General features: G+C 43.1%; 1 protein-coding gene across 4 annotated transcripts; it reads left to right on the plus strand.

Annotated features, from left to right (window-relative positions):
* The first annotated feature begins 540 nt into the window (after positions 1–540).
* On the plus strand, positions 541–23,618 carry kank2 (KN motif and ankyrin repeat domains 2). 4 transcript variants are annotated; one of them, XM_049561384.1, is made up of 13 exons: positions 541–657; positions 7,636–7,720; positions 13,735–13,817; positions 14,112–15,476; positions 15,622–15,831; positions 15,930–16,038; positions 16,639–17,232; positions 17,315–17,402; positions 18,517–18,736; positions 18,962–19,104; positions 19,277–19,477; positions 19,614–19,712; positions 22,106–23,618. In XM_049561384.1, the coding sequence occupies exons 3-13, from the start codon at positions 13,781–13,783 to the stop codon at positions 22,160–22,162; spliced, it is 3,123 nt and encodes a 1,040-aa protein (XP_049417341.1). In that variant the 5' UTR covers positions 541–657; positions 7,636–7,720; positions 13,735–13,780; the 3' UTR covers positions 22,163–23,618. The 4 variants fall into 4 exon arrangements, with proteins under 4 accessions (XP_049417341.1, XP_049417342.1, XP_049417344.1 ...); XM_049561385.1 differs by lacking the exon at positions 541–657 and adding an exon at positions 5,806–5,941; XM_049561387.1 differs by lacking the exon at positions 541–657 and adding an exon at positions 6,002–6,020.
* The last annotated feature ends 1,825 nt before the right edge of the window (positions 23,619–25,443 follow it).

Below are 25,443 nucleotides of genomic sequence, written 5' to 3' on the forward strand. Positions count from 1 at the left end.
TTGTTGCCATATCAAACTACAAACATTATTAATCATAAATAAACAAGTTTCAACCATTAAATGTGATCAGGTTTTTGACCCTGTTCACTTTGGTGTCAGGATCTGCTGCAGACTGACTTAGCAGAAATGGCCTCCATCTTGTTTTTACATGGATTAAAGTATTGTGGTCTTACTACCACTAGATGGCACAAAAAGTGTCCACGAACGAGGACAACAGGTCTAAGTTAAGAAGAATGAAATGTGAGATCAGCTAAACCCAAAATGTGATGTCCTCATATGAGGACACAGGGTCTCAGGAGGTTAAGTGTTGCTGCCAAGTTGAAATTAAACCTATGCAACTGGATTTGAGGTCCTTGAATGGCCTTTAAAGTCATATAGTGTTGGTGGAGGTGTTTTGATTCCTTTAAAGTTCTTTCTTGTAGGTTCATTAAGAAGCATGGATCCTTGGAGGTGTATGAGGGCCTGTGAGATGACTGGAGCCCCCCTTTGAGAGGTGATGGAGGCACAGCGTGAGCTCCCAGCCCGGCCTGGCCTCGTGGCCGCTGGCCCTTTAAGAGGAGCGGGAGGGGGCGCGGAGCATCTTGGCTGCGGTGTTTTTGTCTCTCTGTCAGTGAGCGCTCCTGGGCCGAGGCGGCAGAAAGGATTTCTAGAGGGCAGGTAAGAGCAGCTAATAAGTTACAATTCCTCGGTTTGAAAACTGTCTCGGCTTCTCTGTTGTCAGACTGGTATTTTGGAGCGCTCCAGATGAGGCGCCTTCTCGGGAGTGGGACTTCTTTTGTGAAAGCGTCGGTCCTGCCCATTCCCCCCGGTCCTCTCTGTGCGAAGTAACGGGTCCTTTATCCATAAAAAAACACCCAAGCTTCAGCTATAATACTACCTGCTGCTCGGGGTAATTAGGTTTCATAATTTAACACGAGTATTTATTCAGGCTTGGAGTTAACTGAGTCTCACGGTGGCGTGTCTTTTTGTTCAGAGCATCATTGGAGGCTAACTCAGGCTGCACGGCGTCAACGAAAAACCCCATAATATCATATTAATAACAATATTTCTTTATGAACTTAAAGTGAGTCTGTCAAGTTGAAACGTGGCTTTACAGCGACCCTACATTAAATTGGGTTTGTTTATGATAACAGGAAAATAGTGCCTACAGAAGCTGTGCGTTTTCCATACAGTATCCCTGTTATATGCACCATGTACAGTCTGCATTGTTTTCACAGAGGGCTCGTGCAGAGAGGATTGTGCCACGCGACCTCAACTTTTGTCCACATTGATTACAGCAGGAGTTTGTTGCAGCGATCTTACTGTATGTTGCATTGCCAAATCTTTCCCCCATGCACACGTCATTTATGAACGAGCGACACATTTGGGTGTTTGTGTGCCTTTCATTATGAAACTTTCCCCCCTCATGCCTCACACATGATCTGTTGCAACAATCTAACCATTTTATAATTTCATTATATAAAAAATAGAAAGCTCAGTGAAGACTGGAGACTCAGGGGAGAGGGTGGGTCCGTGCATTCTGTAAGTTTTCATTACTTCCAGATGTTCGTCAGCTTCTCGTTGCCGCTTCTTGCCCTCAAATTTGCTTGTCTCGCCGCCTGTAGCCGGCCAGTGGTCACTGAGGGGAGTTTATATCCTCGGAAGATGGATGAGGATTGATGGAGTTGTTGTGTGTCAGCCGGACAGGAGGAGTGTAAAAGCACTTGAAACTCTATTTAACCTCATTTTGCTCCTCAGACTAACTGATGACCCTCACTGATGCCTCTTAATAAGCGAATTAGTTGGGTCTTAACAGGCAAAATACATGAATATGTATTTGTCTTATAATAAAACAGACAATTGTTTGTTTAATAGTGATCTTTATGTGACATAGGGCTTGTGTTTTCCTGGTTTTAACGGCTTCATAACAGTTAAGTGATGTAATTTTCTAGTTATCATATCCACATTACAGATGATTATCAAAAATCTAATCATGTAAATATTTTTGCAAAAGCACCAACAGCCCGCCCTATAATATCAAGGTAATATCGTCATCGAGATATTTGGTCAAAAATAAAGCGGTATGTAATCTTCTCCATGCCGCCCTGCCCTAATGTCTCATGGTTGACTGTCCTGATTCATCTGTAAGAGCGTCAGATGTTGTTTTGATGAAGGACATGCAGAAGTTGGCAGGATGTGGGGGTGTAGTCATCAGCCCGTTACACTGCATCATACAATACACCACTGTCCTGCTGTTGTGCAATGGGCTGTTGGCTGTATTAAATCACCTACCAGCAGATGGACAAAGATTGCAGCAGCTGCATGGCACTCAGATGGGGCTCTGTCCTGTCATTCACGTTGTTAAGCGTGCAGGTTGTTGGTTTGTAGCTCCAGTAGTTAGTCTGATATTGAGTTTACTGCAGGGTTGTTGTATTAGTTTTAGCCAGGTGTACCTAATCAGTGTTTTGAGATATATGAAGTGTAATAATAGTGAAAACTGACTCTTCCTCATGTATCTGGGGGCCCCTGGGAGTCCCCCAGACTGCAGTTTGGGAGTCTCTAGTCAGGTTTGTGTGCAGCTGGAGTTTCCTTACCCATTTTTTTTTTTTTTTTTTTTTTTTTTTTTAAAACCGAGCTGGAATGTGATTGTCTCATTACAGCTTTTGGACCCAGGGGTGCTGTTGAGGAATGCAGGGTTATAAACCCCATTTGCACACTGGGCCACACGCCGGGCATTTAAATGGTTTAGTGGGAGGCTAATGAAATTACACCACGAACCTGCATGAGATTGTCTGTCCCTGTCCAGGGTCTACCACTGATGAGCTTTTCCAGACAGGTTTACCACATGATGAATGAACTGCTCTGTTAAAACACAAGGTGCCTGCAAGTCTTTAAAAAGTCTTAAGATGGCTCAAATTAGTGCTTTGAAAGTTGTTGCCTTAAATTCCAATTTGTGAGGACTCAGTTGCCATAAACAGTTTAGGGAATTTCATTTATTTATCTTTTCTTTTCTTTTTTTGTCAAAATGAGTCCAGCTCCTCCGTGTGAAAGTCTTTAAACCTACAATACTGACTTTCTACTTTATATTTGCACTTACCTTCGGGCAAAATGTGGAGCGTAACTCACTCTAATAACCATATTCCTACATAAAACCTACCTCTGCATGGGACGTATACTATGCATTAAGATTCATAATACTTCATTGATCCCCAGGGGAAACTGGGAGACGTTACAGCTGGTCTTATATTGAAATAGGTATGCAAGAAAATAATATGTATTATGCTGCAATATATAACACAATGTGTACTTATAAATATGAAAATATAAGAAGAAATATGTGGAAAAGATTTAGAAATATTTGAAATTTGTACAAATGTGTGCGTCATACTACAATATAGAAATGCAAAAGTAGAATAAGTGAGAATTAAGAGTGTTTTGTGCAGTAAAATATTGCACAGATGAGTTATTGTTGCACAAAAATCTAAAGGGCATCAAGTCAGTAATGTGTAATTTTAAAAAAAATTGTCTTAAATTTGGTTAAAAATATAATTAAAAAGCATTATAAAGCATTAAATGTAAGTGTCTGACACCTGTAGACACCCTGAAATAATACACGGCATTAATGCTACTTTATTTTCATCACTTTAAAATAAGGAAAGTCGGGATCTATAATGTTATTAAAGGCCTTTTTCAGTGAGTATAAATGCAGTCAGGTTGTTTTTGTCTTTTTATTGTATCTGCACATACATTTAGATGAAAACAAAGTAGCAGACACCTCAACAGGTTGTCATTATTCCTGCTTTCCACCATCCGAATCAGCCTGTGCTTATCGATTTTCATACCATCACATCATCACAATTTGTTATGATGATTAAACCCAAAGTTCTTAATTGTATTAAGTTGATTAATTTATAAAGTAGGGATAAAGATACTGCTGAGTACTGCAGAAGTACCATCAGCCTGATTTGTCCAAGGCACAAAGGGTTAATACTCCTACTTGATTATATTGATTGGAGCAGCCAGTATGGCAACTTTACCGTGAACATATGGTCTAATCTGGCTTTTGAGGTTCTCAGGACAGTGATTATCTGCATAAATAATCCGCCTTGATCTCCTTTAATACATTAATCACTCAGAAAAGCAAGATGGACTTTTCTGTCCAGTAAAGTACACAAACATGTTTATGAATGTTTTCCTGGACTGTTTTATTGCATCTATGTCCACAGTCTTTTGATCAACAGCTCTCATTGAGTCAGGAAGTAATTGATTAGATCCCTGAGAGGGAACCACTTGACTCCATCGCCGCTGCAGTAAGGTTACTTCCTTTGCTTTGCTTTGCTTTGCTTTGCTGTGTTGTGCCTTTTCATCAGTTCAACAACACACACAGGCCTGAGCTTTTAACCCCAACACTGCTCTGACCGGCTCCCCACCACTCGTCTCAATGCCATCTGGACTTCATCTTCCTCCCCTCCAGACCCTGCAGTCTCCTCAAAACAGTGCAGCGCTCTGGCCTCTCTGCTCGGCATCATTCTTAATCCCCACCTCCGTAACATGCACGGGAATTCTCTCCCAAATGACCTTTTTTTTTTGTCTTTTTTTCCGGTGCCGCTCCTTGCCGCTCAACCCCACCCTTGCTCAGTTTCCTGTTGGAGGTCAGCACAATGACCAATAGCAGACTGGCGGGTGTTTACTCTGCTCCTGTTCCAGGAGTAATGGGAGCTGGCCGGCCCCTCCCCTTGGCCGTACTCTAGCCAGCACCAGACTGCTCAGCCCAGCGCCGTCTGCTCCTCCACACCACCACTCCTTAATGCAGAAAACAGGGCTTTTTGCTAAAGGGCAAAGAATCCTGGAGGGGACGTCCCACTGGGCTATGATTTCACTGTCCTGAGTTTAAAGCCCAAATTAGTCAAAAAACCACATGTCAGCCAGCAGCATAGGAACACACTGTATTGCCATGTTGATATGAGATCATCTGGCCTCGTTACACATGGTGAAGGCCCTGTCTGTCAAGCAGTGACGTACGCCCCTCAGCCACATCACGTGCGGTGACAAACGGCTGTTGTTGCTTCTACATTAAGGATTCTTTAGCTGTTCAGGGTAGAGATTTGTTGTAATTTTTTTCTGATTTATTATTCATGCCGGACCATTTGGCTGAATGAAGCCATCTGTGCTGCAGAGTGAGGAGGAGGACAAAGAAGTCTTAGTAGATAGATCAACAAGCGTGTCTCCTGTTGTGATCTTTATGTAACATTTAAAGCTCTCCTCCGTGTCTATATTAAGGCCTTTGCGGCCTGTTACTCTCAGAAGTAAAACCTCTGAACAACAATCTGCTTTATTTAGCAAGACAAAGTGCAGCTTCTCGTAGAGATTCTCTATTGTCAGACTATTTTTAGGGGTGGAATGCACCAATGATGGTAATCTTCTAGGCGGAGCCTTAAAGATTAAGAGGAAAGGTCCTTTGAAACTGTATATACTCATTGCGAGGAGTTCTTGCCGCCTATGTTATCTTTCTGATGTTCTTCCTGCGTTAACAGCAGCAGACTGCACTTGGTGTCAGCGGCAGGATTCGCAGTGATTCATACTGGTGGAGTCCAAATCTGAGAACAGTCATGGTCTTCTCATTCGAGAAGTTTCCATCTGAAACTCTCAGCAGCATTTTTTTTTCTTCTCCCCCCTCCTCCGGCAGTTTTGCCTTTCTTTTCTCACATTCCCACTCTTTTCTCTTCCCACCCTCCCTCACATACTGTACTGCACTCCTCTGCCTTCTCTCCTTCTTACCCCCCTTTTTTTTGTCTTTCTCAGTTACGCTCTCCCCTTGTTACTCTTTCTCCTGGGCTGGGAGGAAGTGACTGGGTTGTTTCTGGATCCTTTGGGAATAGAAAGATGGAGCTCCCTTTTCCTGTAACCCTTTCTTCATCAGAACTCAGACCATCGCCACACTTTTGCCACACCACTTAGCTTGGTAAGACGAGACTGGCACATGCACTGGCGAAGCAGTGATCATCTGAGAACTTCTCTGTGTTAAACAGACATTAAAAAAGGTGCATTTTTAATCATTTGCTGTCAAAATGTTGCTACTTATTAAGGGGGCGATAAATCAAAAATTTATCTTCATACCGTCAGATTTATCTTCACAAACACAGACGAATTAAAAACATCTAAATCACTTGCCGTTTATATCATCCGTGCCCTTACCTGAATAAATCAACTTAAGAGCTACAGCTGTGTTTGTTGATCTGTGGGAGTCTTCAGGCCTCGGACAGTTTTGGGAGATCTGTATGTTTTCATCTGTGCTGTGTGGGAGTCGATGGGAGTTCAAGTTGTCTCCTATAACGTTTGGTATTTGTCTTACACAGGCAGCCACATAGTTCTCTGTCTTTTTAGTCCTATCCTTTGAGAGCAGTTTTTGACGTCTATGCACGTTTCTGTAATCGGGTAGAGATGCATTTATAATGCTGTGTTATCTCACACAATTAGCCGTGCAGATCGCCGGGCATTTCTGGAGCCTCTGGGACTTTAAGATCTAGATATCAATCAGTCAGTCCTTCCCGTTTCTGTCAGTGTGTGGGTCCATAACAGCACTCTATCAACTGTTTGTTTGTTTTGAGGCAAATTTCCTTACCACACACTCATACACACACCGTTCCCCTCTCCCTCTCTCTCTCCGAGATGCCCCTCCTTGCTTTATATTAGAACCAGCTGTGGAACCAGGGGCTGAATGAATGGCTCTTTGTGATTTGGCTGTCGTTCCAGTCTAAAAGGTCTGTTTCTCCCCCTACCCCTCCACCCTCTGTGGTATTGGCATGACAACAATATGAAACAATGGACTGAACAACAGCTAATCTTGTTATCATATTATGCAAAGGTCACCCATCAGAGTTTTTAGGCTGTGAAGCCCCCCCCCCCGACAAAATGTCGACCACAGTCACACAGCAGCCTGAGTCTGAGCAGCCGGAGCAGAATGTATGAGAATCAGACGACACAGTCACGCAGCTTATCTGGTGGACACGCACGCAGAAGCTACGGCTTCAAGTCTGTGTTGCCCATGAGGGGGAACACATAAAAAGGCTCGTGAAATCAGTCTGGCTCTAAGGTGATCTGTGCAGATGATGGCTGTTCCCACAAAAACTGGGCGTGTGTGCCCGTGGATTTGGGAGTGTTAGTCGCAGAGGCAAGAAAACAGAAAACATTGCCCAATCACATGGCAGGGAGGCTCCCAGCCTTGGATTGATTAGAGAGCCTTGAATTGGAGAAAGGAATGGGGTGGGGGGGAGAGTGTTTCTAGAAAGCTGCTATGCATGGTTTCGGCTTCACCCAGGCTGCACTACAAGGAGGTCAGAGAATGATTGTCATGTCATGGGGGTATATTGTTCACATCCGGCGTGTCAGTCAAAACCACTGGAATGTTTTGGAATGTTTTTTCTGGCGTTGCACCCTGTGTTTATCGTCTTGCGGGGGCCACTCTTTTGTAACCTGTCTGTTTTTATCTCTGAGTCAACGGAGCTTCGCACCTTTTAATGGAGTTTTATTTACATCCTCTGATGACTACCTGTCTAGATATATCCTTTTATTTTCATGCGATCTGGGCTACAAGCTGCTACAGTCAAAAGCCGTGACTGCCAAAGTTCAAGTTTCCCTTATTCTCGTTTCCCACAGGTGCTGACTGTTAGAGCGCAAGAAAAGGAAGGGAGAGCAAGGAGCCTGGGGAGGAGAGATCCCGTCCTCGCGGCGCAAGCAGCTGGTATGAAGCGGAAAATAAATCCCTCTTTTCCTAATTCACAAACCATTCCCAAGCTGGAGCAGAATAGTAATCACCAAAGGCTGAGAGCGTCAGTATAGCAGTGGAAAAATCCATAAAGATCTTCTTTGGGTGGTGGGAAGAGTGGTATTTCTGACTTAGCAATACTGAGGTCTAATCCTTTGTAATGGCAATAATAATAAGGTGACTCAATGAGTGGAAGCAATGAGTTGGATAAACCTGAGAGAGCTGACCTCGAAATGAAGCCTGGCATCTTAAATTACATTTCAGGGTGGTCTCAATCCTCTGATACAGCAAAGGCACAAGAAACTATACACATGCTGTAAATCAAATCCAGTTTTTAATCCTCCAGATACATGCATGAAAAGACTTTGGTCGTAAATAAATGAATCTAAAGCTGCACAAAAACAAATGTCTCTGCTGCGGGAGGTCACAGACTTTACAATATGATGCACTTATTTACATGACATCTTACAGGACATACCACAGACGTGTAATTTGTGCTGGGTGACCTGCATCTTACCCCCCCAGGGGCTGTCTTAATCTTAATAGCAGGGAACAGAGGGAGTAGACGAGGCGATGTTAACTTCCGCTAGTATGGTATGCAGCTGTATGAGGAGGTAGGGGGGTGTAATGGGGGCAAGGCATTTGTCCTGGATGAAGCTGGCCAGGGAAAGTGGTCTGAAGAATGGCAGTGTGACGCTGGGGAAGGGCGCACACTGGTTTCTGTTCAGATGTCATCTCAAAGGAACTCTGTTTGAGAGCCGGGAGAGAGAGGGAGGAAGGTCAACCACTCCACCCCAGCCAAACACACACTCATAGTACGTACACACACTCTAACACATCTGAAACACCCAATGAGCCACTGTTGGAGAAGCAGATGTGGAGGCCTGGTGGTGTGGGTGATTTGAGGGGGTGTCGTGGGAGGAATGGCACCCACAGAGGCAGTGAGGAAAGACATCTTTTGAAGCAGAGAATATGTTGAGTTTATATGATTTGAAGGAGCAGAAAACTGCTTTCAAAGAGGAACCCAGTGGACAGTGTCAGCCGTCTCTCTTCTGCTGGGCTGGGATGTTTGGTTGCTAAACTACAGATGCTAATTATATCTCATCAACTGTCCCCTGTCAGCGCTGTCCTCCACCCTCCTGTACACACACTCAGTTTCTCACACACACACTTGACATGCTCCCTTTCTCCCAACCACCACCCTCCTCTCTGTCCTGCTCTCACTTTCTCACACATGGAGGCATATCCTGACCGCACTGTACAACGTGCAGCACATAATCAATCTAACACTTTCATTCCATACTGGAGATAAACAGACATTTACACAGCCTCGCCTCGCCTCAGATGCCTTCAATTCTTTTTTTAACATAACTTGTACTGTTATATTTGTCCGGGCAGTTCCCTTTCTTCCCTTTTTTTCACTACAAATCTAGCTTAAGTAAGCCTTAAAGGGACAGTTTGCCCCCAAATCAAAAACACATTTTTTCCCCTCTTACCCATAGTGCTATTTATGAATCTAGATGGTTTTGGTGTGAGTTGTCGAGTGTTGGAGATATAGGCCATGGAGATGTCTGCCTTCTCTCTAATATAATGGAACAAGATGGCACTCAGGTTGTGGTGCTTGATGCGCCAAAAAAATGCATCTCAAAAACTCAACCGCAATGTCTCTTTCCAGAAATCATGACATGGTTACTCAAGATAATCCACAGACCTTGTTGTGAGCAGTTTCATGTAGGGACTATTTTCTATCTACCGAACTACACCTGCCACTCGTATCACCTTGAGAGGAAAGTGTGCATCTACTCATGGACAAGAGGCTCGTGTTCCTGACAGCGGAGGTGTACTGTCAAGCCCCGTTTCCACCAAACACTTTGGGTATAATACCTTTGGAACCAAAAGTAAACCCTTCAGACATAGTACCTAGACCCCTCGGTCTGTTTAGTGTTTCCACCGCAAACAGTACCCTTATATGTGGGTGGGGTTGTTGTTACTCACTGCTCCGTCCAGCACTTGTTGTATTTCCTCATTATCGGTCTTGTTTATCGTCCACAGAACGAGGCTGCACACCAACATTTTCAGAACACAATTAAACAGGCTGCAGTGAGAGTCTCTCCATGAGATATTTAAAAATCAGGGGTTTGTGCATTTAGTCCTTCTCAGGCAAGCTTAGGGGTTTAGTGTTGCCAGAGCCCACAGGAACAACGCTCCACAACACTTTTTTTCTCAAAGTTAGGATTGAGCTATCTGCTGTCCCGGTCTAAATGATTATATATAAACACTTGAAGATCCGCTCATAACTAAAAGTGTATGTCATATAAAAACTAAAGTAATGGTCAGAGTTGTCACAGTGAAATTTAAGGTTTGTTGCTGGATTCACGTTGTCAGCTCATGCATTGAGTAACATTACAAGTTAATGTTCCACCTTAAAAGTCGCCGGCAGTCAGCCAAGTGAATTAATTTATTTTTTTCTCCTACTACAGCTGATGAAAGAAGCAGCAAAACATCCCTTCGTTGTATACTTACAGTTTACTAATAAATCTCTCCATGGTACGAACAGTGGTTACATGAGCCTCAAAACCAGCCACAACTCAGCCCTGAGCAGAGTGACCGTCCGCTACTGACCAATCAACAGACTGCAGTATTCACAGCTCCAGCTTTTAGTAGATCTAGATCTGTGTGCTAGGTACCCCAACAGAGGGGGGACCAAAAATGGGGACGGTACAGAACGGTTCCATTGGTACCATCCACAACTTTTCACAGTAGAAACGGATAAAAAAAACGTACTGAACTGAACTGAACTGTAGCCTACTGCTCGGTGGAAATGGGGCTTAAGCTAGCCAAGTGATGCTAGGTGAGCGAGGAAAAGATTCACATTTCCCTCTACACGGTGATCCAGTTGGCGGATGTAGTTTGGTGGAAAGAAAATTAAAGTTCCTACATGAAACTGCTCACAACAAGGTCTGTGGATAATCTAGAGTAAGCAAGTCATGATATCTGGAAAGACAAATTTCTGTTGAGTTGTCCAAATATATTTTTTTGGCGCTTTGAGCACCACAAGCTGAGTGCCATCTAGTTCCATTATAGTCAAGAGAAGGCAGACATCTCTACGGCTGATATCTCCAACACTCGACGACTCACACCATAACAGTCAAGACTGATAAATAGCACTGCAGGTAAAAGGGAAAATATGTGTTTTTGATTCGGGGGTGAACTGTCCCTTTAAAATTGACATGTTGGACATCTAATAAATTCTTCATTTGTAAGCTAAAACATAGTTGGCTTGGTGTCAGTCTTTCCTTATCACAATGGGCAAAGAAGTACTCTTGGTTCTGCTGTTGTTAAAATGGGTCTGAATGTGTGTGGGTACAGTATTTCCATGCCTTACAGTGAGTGGCAGTCTTGGTATGAGAGGGTGATGAAGGGGCACAGATAAGGGGAATCGCACTAGGACATTAAACTGACTACAGGACTTCAAAAATACCAAGTCAATATAGTCAGCGTTTCCAAGTGGCCTACTTTTCACAAACGAGCAAGCACTGACTAAGGTCACAAGATAGCACGAGAGCGAGTGAGAGAGAGAAAGAAAGAACTGGACTTAGAGAGGAGAGACTCAGTTTTTGCTGAAGAAAGAAAAGAAGCAGTCTTAAAGTGAAGTGAACTTAACATGCCCTAAAAAACAAACTGGAGGTTCGCAGTCCAAACTTCTGATCTTAGCTCCTTAAAGTCTAAAGTAATATAACGATGTTCGACTGGGTAATGCTGTGGATGGCTTAAACATTACATCCTCAGTTCCCACAAAGTGATGACCTAGAAAGTTAATCTTTTCCAAGCAGACACAAAGTTAGAGGCACTGGCGATGTGAGCTTTATGTTGTTTCTGGCACTGTGTTTTTCTTCGTAGGAGGAAAAAGCACAATTTTTTTGTTTATAAAGAGTCAAAAGGCCTCTGGTGTGAAAAATGTACCGAAGTTCTCAGCAGTCGACTTTGCTTTCCGTGTGGAAGTACTACTGAGCAAAGTGAATGCGGAGGGAATGAGGGAGACAGTGACCAGCTGAAACCTCCTGATCGTCAGCTGACGTTAAGAGAGGGAGAAAGCAGCAGAAAAACACAAAAAAGAAAGCAGATAAGAGAAGACCCAGGAGGGTGAAGATGTGGGGAAAATGAGGGAGAGAAAGAGGAGAGAGTGTCTGTAAACCTTAAATTGAGAGGCGCAGTTAGCGTGCACAGATGATTCCTAATAAGGTTGTAACTGGCAGTCTCAAACCTCTGTCCTGGAATTAGCTGCCAGGAAACTTTCCTCTGTAACTCCTCTTCTCCGAGCGCTGAGAACAGAAACAAACACACGCTCGACTGTGACCCATTGCGCTCCCAAAAATGAACAGATAAAATTAGACAGTCGAGCAGGAGGGTGAAGAAACACTAACACTGCTTCTGACCATTGTACCACTGAACACATTGTTCAGAAAGAGACATTATACCAAGTAATTTGAATGGACAAAAGGCGTTCCATGAGTGCTGAGAACATGATCACTGGGATTTTTGATTATGCATGTATCACTCTGCTTTAAGCCGTTAATTGTGTTTACTGCTAATTAGCCTATATTAACAGGTGTCGTAACGTTTGCACCACAAAGATGAACATATTTCCACAAGTAACATTTGAGTTACACGATGAATGTTTGTTAGAAAAGGACAAAGGTACTTCCAGGTGTGCTCACATGACATCAGCTGTACTGTCTGTTAAGTCACTGACATCACACACGCCACCAAAGCGACTGTCAACAGACTCTTATTTCACTGGTTGCACAATGAATGGAAACAGACTGCGGTAACATTTAGACCTACATAAAGTTGCAAGCTCGTGTGCAGGTCGGTTTATTTGTATCTGAGCAACAGTCTGGTCCCAGTCCAGTTACAACACTGTTTGAACTGGAGGAGCCAAATGATGATGATTAAATAAACAAACAAAAAATAATCTGTTGTCGTAACCACATGTGGGATCCATAATCGTTTTGCAAATGACAAATAAGTCTCAAGTCTTTGCACTCAAACCCCAAGCCATGACTGACTAGTCCCAAGTCATAATTTGCTCTTCACCAAATTTAATGCCATTTTTACAGCAGAGTTAATTTACAAAAATCGTGGATGCTTTTCAAAGATTGTATTTAGCTCAAGTCAAGTTTGTTAAAACAAGTGCGCAAGAATTAATCATAAAACAATAACGCTGGAATTGCACTTTCATAGCATACAGCACTATTAACCAGTACAACAGAGTTAGTTTTGTATGTTACCACCTCGTCTTGTGTTTAACTCATCTGATATTGGGCAAAAATGTGTATATCTTTCACTTCTCAAACTGGCTTAATAAGGAAAGTTATCCAGTATTTTCAGGTCAAAGGCTCACGTCCAGGTGAAGTCATGGAGTCTTGAAGTCTGAGTCAAGTTGAGTCTGAGGTCATCAGATTTGTGACCCAAGTCGTGTGACTCTAGTCCACACCTCTGCTGTTAACTAATACATTTCACTTGTAATAAACCTATATTACACAAGAGGAAGTGCTGTTATACTGAATATCATCACGGCTGTAAGTTGGTGGTAGGCATGAGGCTGCAGGCTGAACACTCAGTCTCGTGTGATGTTGCTTCAAAAATTATTGCCAGTATCCAAACCATATGAGTCCTCACATCTCTGTAGTCCATGTGCATTTTTCATTAAGGGCATTTTGACTTGTCAGCCTAGGAAAAGCACAAGTGTAAATAATAAAATTAAGGATGGCTGAATTCCATTTAGCTGCTTTGATTTCAGGGTTCTGGTGCTGTGCATGCTTGCTCGCCGTCACTCTTACTGGAACACATGAGTAATACAGAGCCATCCTTCGTGTTATTAGTAACACCTGTGCTTTTCATACTTTAACAAGTCAAAATGTCTGCTGTGAGAATGGCCTGTTTATAAGATGTCCATGTTTAACATTAACATGTCTGTCTCTTTACAGGTGAGAATTTGTGGGTGACTGTTTGAATAGCAGCCACAGGCTCATTATGGCTCAGGTGCTGCATATGGACCCCGGCTTCCCAGGTGCTGCTCTTTATTTTTTCTTTTAACTTGTGTAACTCCCCATGATAAAGAAGTTATTTTAAGATAAGTAATTACTTCTATTAAGATTTAAACTGTCGGATAACTTCCAAGTACGTATACCAGTTGACCAGTATGGTAACTGTGCCTTCCACTTTGTTCCTAATTTGCTGATTGTTTCAGAGTAAATATATAAATACACAGTCGCCCAAAGTTAATGTTTTTTTTTTCTAAAGTCTGAGCCCAAGATTAGACGTAGATATCCGTTTGTTTAAAGTTGATTTCCTTCCCCCGCAGGGAAACTCAACCCGCCTGCTCCCCCTTCCCTGCACGGCAAAGAACAGGAGGCACCCTACTCAGTGGAGACCCCCTATGGTTACCGTCTGGACCTAGACTTCCTCAAGTATGTCAATGACATAGAGAAAGGAAACACCATCAAGAAGGTGCCTATCCAACGCCGGCCGCGCTATGGCTCCCTGCCCCGTGGCTATGGCTATACTGGCTCCTGGTGGACCTCCACAGAGTCCCTGTGCTCCAACACCAGCATGGACAGCCGACACTCCTCCTTCTCTTACTGTGCTCCGGGCTACCACACGTCGCAGAGGCCAAACTTCAGCACTGCCCGGGTGGAGAAGACCCTGTTGGATGCACGCAGGAAGCTGGAGGAGGAGAAAGAGGGGCGGAGATTCTCTAACCTTGGCAGCATGCACAGCAGCGTAGCAGGCTCAAACACCTCTCTCAGCAGTGCGCACAGCTTCAACCGAGCCCATGGTGGAGGTGGATCCTTCACCCCGTTGAGTTCTGGCCTGTCCACACCAGTGACCCCAACACCAGCCCACCTGCAGCATGTCAGGGAGCAGATGGCTGCGGCCCTCAGGAAGATAAGAGAGCTGGAGGAGCAGGTGAAGACCATCCCTGTGCTGCAGGTCAAAATCTCTGTGCTGCAGGAGGAGAAACGGCAGCTCAGCGTCCAGCTAAAGAGCCAGAAGTTCCTGGGCCATAGTCTGGGATTCAACCGAGGTCGTTCCCGAGGAGAGCTCTACATCGACATTCCTGAAGAAGAGGTGAGCACTGGAGCTAAGAGCAGCAGCAAGCCAGCAGGACCTCTGTCTCCCACCACACCTGAGGGCTCCAAGCTTCAGGATTCAGGGTGTGAGATTGAGGACACGGTGATTGTGGGTGGAGCACGACCAGATGCAAAGAGGGAAGTGCGGACCATAGGAGTGGGACCAGAGGTCTTGAAAGGCAGTCGTCAGGTGGGAGTCGGGGTTCGGGAGGAGGACCTGGGGCTGCTGCCAGAGACAGAGGCTCTCAGGAATCAAGTGGGTCAACTTGAGGGCCAGCTAAAGAGGACGGTGCAGGAGTTGCACGATGCACAGCAGCAGGTCGCAGCAGTCCAGAAGGCACCTCAGGCAGAGCATCCGGTCATGGCTACCAGCATGGGCTGGCAGGAACCACAAGGCTGCAGCCTGCACACTCTGGTCAGCTTCACACAGCTGCCCCAGCAGAAAGAACAGAGAACTGTGGGAATCCAGGTGTACACACTGGAGCAGCCCACTGTGGTGGAGGTGGGCACGCTGCTCCGAGCAGAGATGTGCAGCTCCCCGTCCATTCAGCCAGCTGCTGGAGTTGTGGAGGGCCACCACAGAGGACAAGCCGAAGGTCTCTGACACTAAAATTTATAATTATAAGGCAGGATTTGCTGCATTGAAGTGACTGAAGTAGTTTGCTGTTGTTTTATTGTATTGTACATTAGATCTGTGATCAGTTAAAGCTGAAAAGTTAAAGTCTTCTTACTGTCTCACAGATGTTCCAGTTGAGTTGCCGATCGCAGTCAGCTCCAAGCAGGTGCGCGATGTCCTCAAGAGCGAGTTGTCTACTTCGGTACCTGTAGCTAGCCCTGCCATCGCCATCAGCACGTTGGGTAATCAGATTAGTTTGTTGCCCGCAAAAGAAGAAGACACGAACTTGCATGCACCCACAGAGGCTGTGCAGTCACAAGAAGGACCTAAAACAGGTAACTGGACTGAACTCTGCTCAGAACACACCTTGACCATCATCAACTTTAACCACGTCATGTTGTGACTCACTGTATAATCACTGGTGTCTTTTCAGCCTCATCTCCCCAGTCTTCTCTGAGGTCCATTATGAAGCGGAAAGCAGAAGGTGAACCAGGATCTCCCTCCACAAAGAAGAACCTACAGTTCATTGGAGTCAATGGAGGGTAGGTGTTATTTTCACCCACTGTATCCATCCAGTACACCCAACCGAGGGTGTACCGTCAGTATTAAAATAGAAGCAGGGGTGTAGCTCCACGATTTTCATATACCTCTATAAAAATAAGCAAGGGTATGTAGCAACACAGTTTTGTGATATATTATGTTATTTGTTTTTGCAAAGTGAGGATCAAGAGATGTGACTGCTAATTGAACAAATGCTGCAGGAGAGGCAGAGAAACTCTCATTGTCCTTATTGGCCTCCACCCCGCTGAGCTCAGTGCAGAAAAGAAATTAATGGTTAAGTTTAGCACAGTAGTAAACGTACAGTGCACGTTTCAGATTGGCCATGAATAAATGCTGCAGCTCCTCAAGACCCAAGTAGTGAGCAATACTTAAATATTTCATAACTCAATGCAATATTTACTCACAATCCTATAGAGCAGACTTCCCCGAAACAAAAAAAAAGATATGCAGCATGTCCAAATACCCAACATTAAAGTGACTACACGGCTGAGAAGAAATGCCGCTTATATACAGTGTTAAAACGGGTGTAAATTGCAAAGACTTTGACCTGTTTGACAGTGAAATGCGTTCTTGTCTTGCAGCTACGAGTCCACATCATCAGACGACAGCAGCAGCGAGAGCTCAGACGAGGGGAGCGACTCCAGTGAGTATCACGAAGCCAGAGAAAAACTGCCAGAGTTCGCAATCCAGCACCAGCAAATAACCCACAGCAAAGCTTCCCAGCCTCCAGAAAGCAACAGCGTACCTCAACAGACTGTCGTCAAACCACCGGCCGCCATTCCAGACTCGCAGCAGAGTCCCAACCAGCCTGCAATTGTAGACACAAGACTGCCAGACAAAGCCCCCGAGTCACCAGCACCGGCCTCCGACTCCGCTCTTACTCCTCCGTGTCCAGCAAACGACGCCGCCTCTAAAGAGAGCGTCGACCTGTCATCGGAAAAACTCGCAGTCACACAGGAGATCACCTCCACGTCATCAAGCACTGAATCCACTCCTGATCAAAGCTCCATAACGTCCTCAGTTACCAGTTCTTCATCGCTGTGTGTCACTAAAACCACTGAGCAAACATACACCGTCCAGTCAGAAACAACCGTCCCCTCCAGCCAATCAGAGCCAAAGCCAGCAGCTGAAAGCATCACACACGACACTGCCACAGCATCGACCAAGCAAATCAGGTAAATAAACACATGGTTGACAGACAGCTGATATAGTGGTACGATGAAGCATCAGTGACTGATGTCTCCTCGTCTGTCTCAGAGTGGACCTGAGTGACAGCTTGATGTCGGCTCTTCATGCCCTGCAGAAAGCCCTGGGGGAACCCAATGCCTTCAGCCAGCAGGGAGCAGTAGGTGTTCATTTAATTCACTGTATTTAACCAGACTAATCCACTCTGTATTGATTGTGCTGCTTCCCGGGAAAGCCAGGAGTGTCCTTTTTAAAAGCGATCACACTGACAACAAGCAGAAACACGACCAAGCAAAAGCACAGCTCCTCAAAAATGGATTCATCTGAAGCGTACAGTATGTAATTTTCAGCTGCTAGAGGTCGGAGCAATGCCGTCATCGCAGTCATTTTCTCCAGCAGGATTCCCTCAGTGTTTATTGTTGAGCCGAATTATCCACAGTGGTCTCTTCCTCTCCAAAACAAACAGACCAGGTGATTGAAACCGGTGAAAAGATAGACGAAAGCAGTTTCACGTTAAAAGTCACGACACCGATTGGCTCATTGCAAAGGGACTGCTACTCCAGATTTTGTTAATGTGGGCTCATTTTTCTAATAACTTAAGATCCAGATTTTCAGGAGGTTTTTAATAGAAGCCGAGTTATCCGCAGAGGTCTCTTCCTCTCTATAACATTGAATAAAGCAGTTTTAAGTTTAAAAATCTGTGTTTCTTCGATGCTGTTTGGCACAGCAGGGGCTGGAGCCAAGCTGCCACTAAAGTTTCCTCAGCTTGTTTGTCTGATAACTGAAGATCCAGACATGTGATGATTAAAATCCTTCATCCAGTTAAATATATACTTAAAATCAACAAAAATCTGAAAGTGTGTTTTAAGAATTTGGCTTAAAATTGGCTTAGAAGTCAATATATGACAGTTACTGGCAGACAACTACATCCCTGATGCTTGTGCGAAAGGGATATGGTGCCACTGACAGTCGTTTTAAGACATTTTATTGTGGAAAAGTGACATATCTTGAAGTGCACACTCAAGGTTATAGTTTTTTTCTTCAAATGTTTGAATTAGTCAAGAAGACAGTTTATTTTTGCAACTCCTGGAAGAGCAAACAATTTATTTCCCATAATGTTCCCTCTGAGTTTTGGTTTCCATCAAAACCTTTTTCTCATTTTTGATTCTGATATGCTCATCACGGTCAGTCTCCATGCCTGTGCTCTCACATTTCTCCAACAGTCCATCAAGTGTGCATGTGTCTCTAATCGTCCTCATTGTGTCTGATTTCAGAGGGCAGCCTACACCACCGTGCTGCAGGAGTGGCTGCGCGTGTCCTGTCACAAAGCAGCGGACACGGCCGTTGTCAAGGCCTATATGAACACCTTCGCCTCAGTTTCCCCTCAGCTGCTGGAGTTTGTGATCAACATGGCAGACGGCAACGGGAACACGGCGCTTCACTACACCGTCTCCCACTCCAATTTCCCTGTGGTGAAACTGCTGCTGGACACTGGTGAGCTTTGTGTGTGTGTGTATATGTGTATGAGAGAGCATTCAAACTCATAGATGACAAGTTTTCATTCCACTAAGTCAGATGTTCCAAGATTTTCCTGTACAAAATCCTCAGGTCTGAGTGTCACACAAAAACATTTGTGTCTCCAACACGTCACACATCCCTGTCACTGTTTGTGCTGCTGCCCCATCACCTGTCACACTGATTGCCCTATATACCTGACAGGCCTGTGTAATGCTGACAAGCAGAACAAGGCGGGCTACACGGCCATCATGCTGACAGCGCTGGCCGCCTTCCACTCTGACAGTGACCTTGAAACAGTCCTGCAGCTGCTGCGCACTGGGGACGTCAACGCCAAGGCCAGCCAGGTGCGCCCTCTACTGCTCATTACATCTTACTGCACCTCCTCACACAACCAAACCCACTTGAATTAAAGAGTATTTACATGTGCTTTTCAAAACTCTGCTCACTAATGTGTCTTAATGACAATTAGTTTTAAAGTTAGATCTAAGTTTAAAGATTTTAAATGCGTGTCTGTAGGCCGGTCAGACGGCGTTGATGCTAGCGGTCAGCCACGGTCGAGGGGACATGGTGCGGGCGCTTCTATCCTGCGGGGCACAGGTCAACATCCGTGATGACGATGGCTCCACAGCACTCATGTGTGCCTGCGAACACGGTCACGTGGACATTGTGCGTCAGCTGCTGTCTGTGCCGGGCTGTGATGCCACTCTCACTGACAATGTAAGCATATATTTCCTTTCTCTGTCTCTCTTTTGTTTTTGTTTTTTTGTTTGTTTTTTTTTGACAGACCCCCCCCTCAAAAAAAAACAAAAAAAAAACACACATCATCTCACCATCACCACCTCTTCTCTTACAGGACGGCAGCACTGCTCTGTCCATAGCACTGGAGGCCAGCCAGAACGACATTGCTGTGCTTCTGTATGCTCACCTCAACTTTGCGAAGCCTCCTTCTCCTGTGAGTACTGTCATATAAAGAACGACATTGACAACTGATTTGTCCACTTATTGTTGCCTTAGTAATGCCTACCATACACCAGAAGACATTAAAAAGACTAAAGAGACTTAAGTCTGACGCCCTCTAACATCTAAAGATGATGTGAGTTTTTAGTCACACCATCTAGCAGGGTCATTATTTCCAAGAATTTAATTATTCCTTCTGAGATTATTTCCCATCCTGCTCCTGGTGGATAAAATTAGGCCAGACTCCCTTTAAGAAATATGACTTATTAAGTGTCCCCAAAAACACTTAACTCTACAAACACAAGATAAAAGGTGTCTCATGTCGACAGTATTTTTGTCAATTCGGCATCAATATAGTCCTTAAATATGAACTGTATTTCCGAAAACTCTAAACATTTCTGATTTTGTCGCCTCAACTCACTACTAGCCTCTGTTGGTTACCTGTGCTATTATAGTGGGAGGAGACAGTGGGAAGGAGAGGTGAACGATTTGAAAAATTCTCACGAAAATAAGTGCTGGTTGGTGGATCAGAACGGTGACTATACTTTTCCACAGTACAAGAGAAGCATCACATTCTTACTCCTTCCTAGAGTCTCCTCCATGATTACTGTCTCTCCGGTTTGCTGTTTGTCATTTTACTTCACTATTTGCATGAGCCAAGACAAAAAACTTCTGATGATATTCAACCTATTTGAAAGTCTGAAAGTCACAACGAGAAACAGACTTAAGACAGTTTGAGTTTTTTGACCACCTTGTACCACATAATCAAGATCCCGAGAGCGTGCAACAAGGACAATGCACACTAATCAACATTTCTGTAAATGTGCCAGTGTTAGCCAGCTGGCTAATTTTCAACTGCAGTCCTTTGGAGTATAACATTCACAGGACAAAGACATAAAGACAGCATTAACTACAGCAAACAGAAATTATCAAGGTAGAACAGAAGCCATGCAAAGCAACAAGCAACAGCAGAGCACCAGTACAATACAATAACACAACAACAAACAGCCTGTTAGCACAAACAGACATGAAAGCAACACGAAGCACCATCACACAGATGTACATCATATGCAGAGCAGCAGTAGAAAGGAAACAAAGATAAAACACAACAGTCATTATGTATGGTCAAATGCACTAACACACAAGCCATGCGACAGAAAGTTAGCAATGCTGTAAGTAAAATAGATATTGCATACATACCCATGCAGAGTTGGCTGCCTAGCAACGGGCAAGCAAGTTAGCAGCATGTAAGCCAGAAATAACAACAACAGTGTTTCGGTGAGCAATGTACTGTGTTGATTAGAAATGTTCACGTCTTTAGCTTTTGTTTGACGGTGTGATAGATGTTACTCAAGCAAAACTGTCACGATTATATTCCGACACTTTAGTCTGCGACAGTAAGGTCGTCATTTAGTGTAAGGCCGGCCTGAGGCACAGTGTAACACAGGAAGTCACTCACTAAAGAAGACACAGAAAATTGGCACAAACTTGAGAAGACTAAATATCATAAATTTGATACTAAGCTGCTGATAGAAAAGAAAACATATCTGAACTTGGTATTTTTCTTCAGATTTCACATTGATTTAAATTTCACACCAGTGCTCATAAATGACGTTGACGTTTTCAACAATAATATCTTGTTTTGGGTTTTTTTCGACAGCAGTTTACAAAGCAAAACATAAAATATGATGAACAAAGTAATTTCTCTGTTGGGGAGACTTGAGGAGGAATTTAAGAGACAAAAAAAAAAGAAAAAAGAATAGCAGTCAATGAGGTTTGCTTGACAAAACATCACAGGGTCTTTTGTACGATACCTCCACAAAATCAGGCCATAAGGGTCATGTGTAATTCACCCACTTCGCCCGGAATTTAACAAACACATTTTTCTGAAGATGAAGAGAAAAGATATCTATCCGTTCTTCTAATGTGGGGGGGTTTAGGAAGCAGATATCAAAAAACCAAACATATATTTGGCAGAACGCTTTGCCTTAAAATACATACATCCGAAAAATAATATAGAAAATTGCAAAGGAAGATTAGTGTTAAGTATCTTTTTTAGTGCTGTATGAAATTCTGTCCAGAAAGGTCTAATCACTGGCCTCCTGACACCCACACTGTCTCCAGCACTTGGCGTCCCCTCCAGCAAAATGTGCTTTGTGCTTCGGTGTAATAAAAAAATGAATAAAACATTTCTACCCAAACTCATGCCACATGTGTGAGTTGCTGCATTTCAACTGAAATTTACACATACCCAGCCAGTCCTCATTCGATATTGAAAAATTACCTTCTCTATTCTTTAGTGTGGGGTTTTCTTGTTGTAAGACCTTTATAGAGTTCAGAAATTGCACCCTTATTTCCAATAATATCTTGTTTTTTAAACTTGTCTAGGTTTCCCCGAAGTCTCCTCTCTTGGGTTCCTCTCCTCCTGCCGGTGAAACAAAATAAAGCCTGCTACAGCGGATCCACAGTAACTACTCATATTACAGTGTGATTTTTTTTTTTAATTTTCATCTGTGTAATTAAGAGCAACAGTGAGTTTGTGTGTTTTGTTCTCACCCTCTATAATTTAAGTACATTATAATGTGCAGATAATTACATGACAGCTTGCACCATTGTTATCCACTGCTTTTTGTACACTGTGGTTATTTTTAAATCACAGTGTTGGTTGTGTGGTAGAATAGCTGAACATCTAGCAGCTGTACAGACATCAATCCAGTCTTGCAGTGATCCAAGTTGTTGACACTGTTTTTAGCGACACTTACAAGTCAAAACTGTTCACAAAATTTCATTTTACAGTTCATTATTATACACGTGTTGTTTTATTCCATATGAATCTCATGTTAGTTGCTTTATAGAGCGATGTGTTTTCATTGTAATGTGTACAATAGCTCTTCCACAGTAGCATCGTTACGTGTGTGACCATTACTTGGAATAACAAAAGCCACCCCTCTCATGGAAAAGTGTCCTTGCATCAAGTAGCTCATTGGTGCTACAAAAATCTAATACAGAAACACAACTTCAACAGCAGACCAATATTTATACACAAGATTTATTTACTCTAGAGTATTTTTGATATTGATTTTTTAAAATTCTGACTTAATTCAGGACCTCCAAGGATCACGGTTCTTATTTCCCGGGCTGACTTTTATGTGTCGACCACCTTTCCCAAAATAAACCCAAAGATGTATCTCTCCTATCAGCTCTGTGACACTGTATATGTGTGGTGATGATATTAGCACAGGCCTAGCATCAGCGTGATGGAAGACAGAGGTCAGCATTATTCTCTGAAGGCTACGGTACTATGGTCTTTGTATTTTTATACGTGAAGGTATTTCTGATGGTAGTGGGGAAAGATTAGAGAGTATCTGTGTTTGTAATATTCTGTGCTTTAAGATTTAACAAGACTTTGTGAAGATGACTGAGAGTACTGGTGTAGCCACCTCCACTGTGGTCGTGCTAGTAAGATTTGTCAGGGAACCAGAAAGTGACTGATTGGGGTCTTTAAAGGACGTGCCGTGCAAGATGTGAATATCAGAATAATATATGTCAATATAAACTGGTAGTTATTATGCCTACAATCAAATTCCTTGAACAAAAGTGCATAGGCTATTGATGTCAAAAGTTTCTATTACTTTTAAAAGATTTTTTCACAATTTTTCATATTCACTTCTAAGCAACTGAATTTTTATAAACTTTCGATTTTTTTTAATTTAAGTACCTATCTTTTTATACATTTAGAGTTTTTAAGCTCACACCTACTTTATGTAATCGCACAGCTCTTAAGTTTATGTTTGATGAAGGTTTATGTAAAATTCTAGACTTTGTTTCTCCTCTTCTAATTTGTGCATTTTTTTGGAAAAACAATGAATTAATAAATGTGGACCACACTGTTTCTATTGCATTTATTCAGTATTACTTGTGTTTGCATGTAATCACACCTGAATTTCCCCTCTGGAGATAAATAAATGCCTATTTTTTCTTATGATGTACAACAAGATAAACTAGAATTACCGCCTCACAGTCAAGTTGCTGTTACAGTTTACATTCATGTCCGTCCAGACTCATGTATTCGTGACAGTAAACAAAGCTTCAAATATAGATGTTGCTGCAAAGAAGCTGCAAATTGGGAAACACGGATGCTTTACACACATCTTTAACTGGGCAGCACAGACGCTATACAATCTGCACAGTCACCAATTCAGTATCTGACCACATGTCTTCCCTTCTGTTGCTGAGTTATGGCGTTGAATAATGGCCAGAGAAGTGTTTTTTGCAGAACATTATGATGTCACAGTGAAGCTGACCTTTGACCTTTTGGATATAAAATGGCATCACCTTATCACTTAACTCTATTAGACATTTGTGTTGAGTTATGGCCAGTTATGACCTTTGATCACTAAAATCTAATCATCCTTGAGTCCAAGTGGACATTTATGACACATTTAAAGAAATTCCCCTCGGGCATTTTAGAGATAGTGATTTCACAGGTAAGGGGGAATGGACAGATGGACAGACAGCCCAAAATAAAAGCGCCTCGGGCCATGGCTATCAACAGTGTGCACTAGCAAATGTGCAGCATTATAGTGAGTTCTAATAAAATGGTGTAGCTCAGCATAACAATGTGTCTCTTAGGGGTAAACATGAATTAAAGGACCTTTTTTTTTTTTTTTTTTTTTTTTTTGCATATGTTTAAGGTAAGGTAAGGTAAAATTTTAATGTCACCAAGGGGTGATTTGAGATACAGACAGTGGTCATGAGTACAACAAAACAGACAGTCTATACATAGCACACAGAATCCAGTATCTCACACTGTCAGGGGTAAATCATGGACATTAGAGGTCACTGCTGGTTAAGATAAGTGATAACAGACGGGACAAAGGACGATCTGTAACACTTGGTGCTGCATTTAGGGAGGAAAAACCTCCGCCCCGATGGAAGCGTGCGAAACTCAACATGGAGGGGATGTTGAGAGTCTGAGACAATAGGCAGAGCTTTAAAGGTGACCCTTGCTTCATACAGATACTGTAGATTATTACAACATGACCATCTTCTCCAACTTGTTCTTGTTTTTAAGGCTCAGATTATCGAACCAACAGACAATGTCAACAGAAAGAACTCACTCAGTAAAAGCAGAGCATGATTGTCCTTTCTACATCCAAACTCCTCAGCTTCCTGAAAAAGAATAAACATTAGTTTGCCTTCTTACAGACACATCAGTGTTCACATCAAAATTGACCTTTTGTCTCAGTGCCACAACAGCTGTGGCTGAACGCTGTATGTTTTTCAAGTTGTCCCTACATCCATACACACATGTTTTCCTCTACATAATATCTCAAGAAGTCCTAGAGGGAATTTCTTCAAACTTGGCACAAACGTCTGCTTGGACCTGATGATATAGGTGGTCAACGGTCACTGTGACCTCACAAAACATGCTTTAAGCCAAAGAATTCATACACTAACTATGACAACATAATAAATGCTGATGACATTTTATATTCAAAAAAAGCAAAGGTCAGCGTCACTGTGACATCATAATGTTGTGCAAAAACTCTACTCTGGCCATTATTCAATGCCACAACTCTCAACAGAAGGGGAGACATTTTGTATAGATTGTCTGTGCTGCCTGGCTGAAGACGTGTGTGAAGCATCCCTGTTTTGGAATTTGTAGCTTCTTTGCAGCAAAATCCATATTCGAAGGATTTTCACCTGTCATGGCTACATATGAG

Source organism: Epinephelus fuscoguttatus, linkage group LG19 (assembly GCF_011397635.1).
Source record: "Epinephelus fuscoguttatus linkage group LG19, E.fuscoguttatus.final_Chr_v1".
NCBI classification, from domain to species: Eukaryota; Metazoa; Chordata; class Actinopteri; order Perciformes; family Serranidae; genus Epinephelus; species Epinephelus fuscoguttatus.